Genomic DNA, 1990 nt, shown 5'->3' on the forward strand with positions numbered 1-1990 from the left:
CGTTCCGTCTCTCCCTCCCTCTCTCCCTCCATCTCTTCCTCTCTCTCCCTCCCTCCCTCTCTCCCTCTGTCTCCCTATCTTCCTCCCTCTCTCCCTCCAGCTCTTCCTCTCTCTCTCTCCCTCCTTCCTTCCTTCTCTACTTCTATCTCGCTTTCTTTCCTTCCCTCTCTCCCTCTCTCTCTCTCTCTCTCTCCCTCTCTCTCTCTCTCTGTCTCCCTCTATCAGAGGAGCTGGGTGGGAAACAGACTCTACAGGAGGTGCAGGTGTCTCTGGTTGATGAGGCCACATGTCTTCAGCTCAACCCCGATAAGACTCCCAGCCAGCTGTGTGCCGGTGACCTGGAGGGAGGAAAAGGCACCTGCTGGGTCAGTCTGTGTGTGAGTGTGTGTGTGTGTGTGTGTGTGTGTGTGTGTGTGTGTGTGTGTGTGTGTGTGTGTGTGTGTTTGTGTGTGTGTGTGTGTGTGTGTGTGTGTGTGCTCTATTTTCACATGTTGTGTGTGATTTCTCTTTCTCTCTTCCTCTTTACTTCTCTTTTCTCTCTCTTCTCTGCCCCCCTTCTGCCTCTCTCCCTCTCCCCATCTCTCTCCCCCTCTCTCTGTCTCCTTCCCTCTCTGTCTCCTTCCATCTCTTTCTCCCTCTCTCTATCTCCCTCCCTCTCTCTCTTCCTCCTTCCCTCTCTCCCTCTATCTCTTTTTCTTTCCTTCCCTCTCTCTCCCCCTCTCTCTGTCTCATTCCCTCTCTCCCTCTTTGTCTCCCTATTTCCATCCCTCCCTCTCTCCCTCCATCTCTTCACCTCTCTCGCTTCCTCCTTCCCTCTCTCCTTCTATCTCTCTTTCTTTCCTTCCCTCTCTCTCCGCCATATGTGTGTGTGTGTAAGTATTACATATATGTGTGTGTGTGGGTGTGCAGGGGGACTATTTGAGAGAGTATTACATATGTGTGTGTGTGTGTGTGTGTGTGTGTGTGTGTGTGTGTGTGTGTGCAGAGGGACTATGTGACACATGTCTTCAGCTCTACCCCTATAAGACTCCCAGCACGCTGTGTGCCGTTGACCTGGAGGGAGGAAAAGGCCCCTGCTGGGTCAGTCTGTGTATGAGTGTGTGTGAGTGTGTGTGTGTGTGTGTGTGTGTATGTGTATGTGTGAGTATTACCTATAATGCATTAAAAAGGTTTGTGTGTGTGAGTATAACGTGTGTGTGTGTGTGTGTGTGTGTGCGCAGCGAGACTCTGAAAGACCCCTGGTGTATTACACACATACAGTATGTGTGTGTGTGTGTGTTATGTGTGTGTGTGTGTGTGTGTGTATGTGTGTGTGTGTGTGTGTGTGTGTGTAAGTATTTCATATATGTGTGTGTGTGGGTGTGCAGGGGGACTATTTGAGAGAGTATTACATATGTGTGTGTGTGTGTGTGTGTGTGTGTGTGTGTGCAGGGGGACAATGGCGTGCCCCTGGTGTGTTGTCCAACAGGAGAGGTTGAGAGGAGGTTTGTGCAGGTTGGCATCCTCATCTGGTGGGGGTGTGGCCAGCAGGGAGACGCTGAGCTCTACACACACGTCTACGACCACCTGCAGTTCATCGAGGACACCATTATGGAGTCAGAATGCCAGAAATGGCCTCAGTTTGAAACATGTTTTGGATAGACAACTAGTAATGGTATCATCTTCAAAATGTACTGTCATATTGATGTGAAGGACAGATAAACATACCTGTCCACCCTGCAAAAATGTAAACAAAAGCTGTCACAGCACATCACCAGCTACATCACCAGAAGAGACGAGTTAGCATGTTAGCAAACTGAGAATCAGTAACCACTCACGCACACACACACACTCACACCTACACACACACACACACACACAAACACTCATACACAGGCACACACATGCACACACACACACACACATATGTAAGCATGTGCACACACTTTTATCTCAATGTCCATATGTAATAAAACTTGAAATCAGTTTCAGTCCTTGCGTTTTCTGTGTC

General features: G+C 49.1%; 1 protein-coding gene across 1 annotated transcript in view; it reads left to right on the forward strand.

The window, feature by feature from the left end:
- Nucleotides 1–1641, forward strand: part of LOC308362891 (serine protease 27-like) — a gene marked incomplete at both ends in the record, with an annotated part of 2449 nt that extends 808 nt beyond the window's left edge. The window contains 2 exons of the mRNA XM_080835618.1: nucleotides 226–365; nucleotides 1432–1641. Of these exons, the coding sequence (XP_080691744.1) occupies nucleotides 226–365; nucleotides 1432–1641 (350 nt within the window). The remainder of the gene's footprint in view (nucleotides 1–225; nucleotides 366–1431) is intronic.
- Between the last annotated feature and the right edge of the window lie 349 nt (nucleotides 1642–1990).

Source organism: Sprattus sprattus (assembly GCF_963457725.1).
Source record: "Sprattus sprattus genome assembly, chromosome: 3".
Taxonomy (NCBI): domain Eukaryota; kingdom Metazoa; phylum Chordata; class Actinopteri; order Clupeiformes; family Clupeidae; genus Sprattus; species Sprattus sprattus.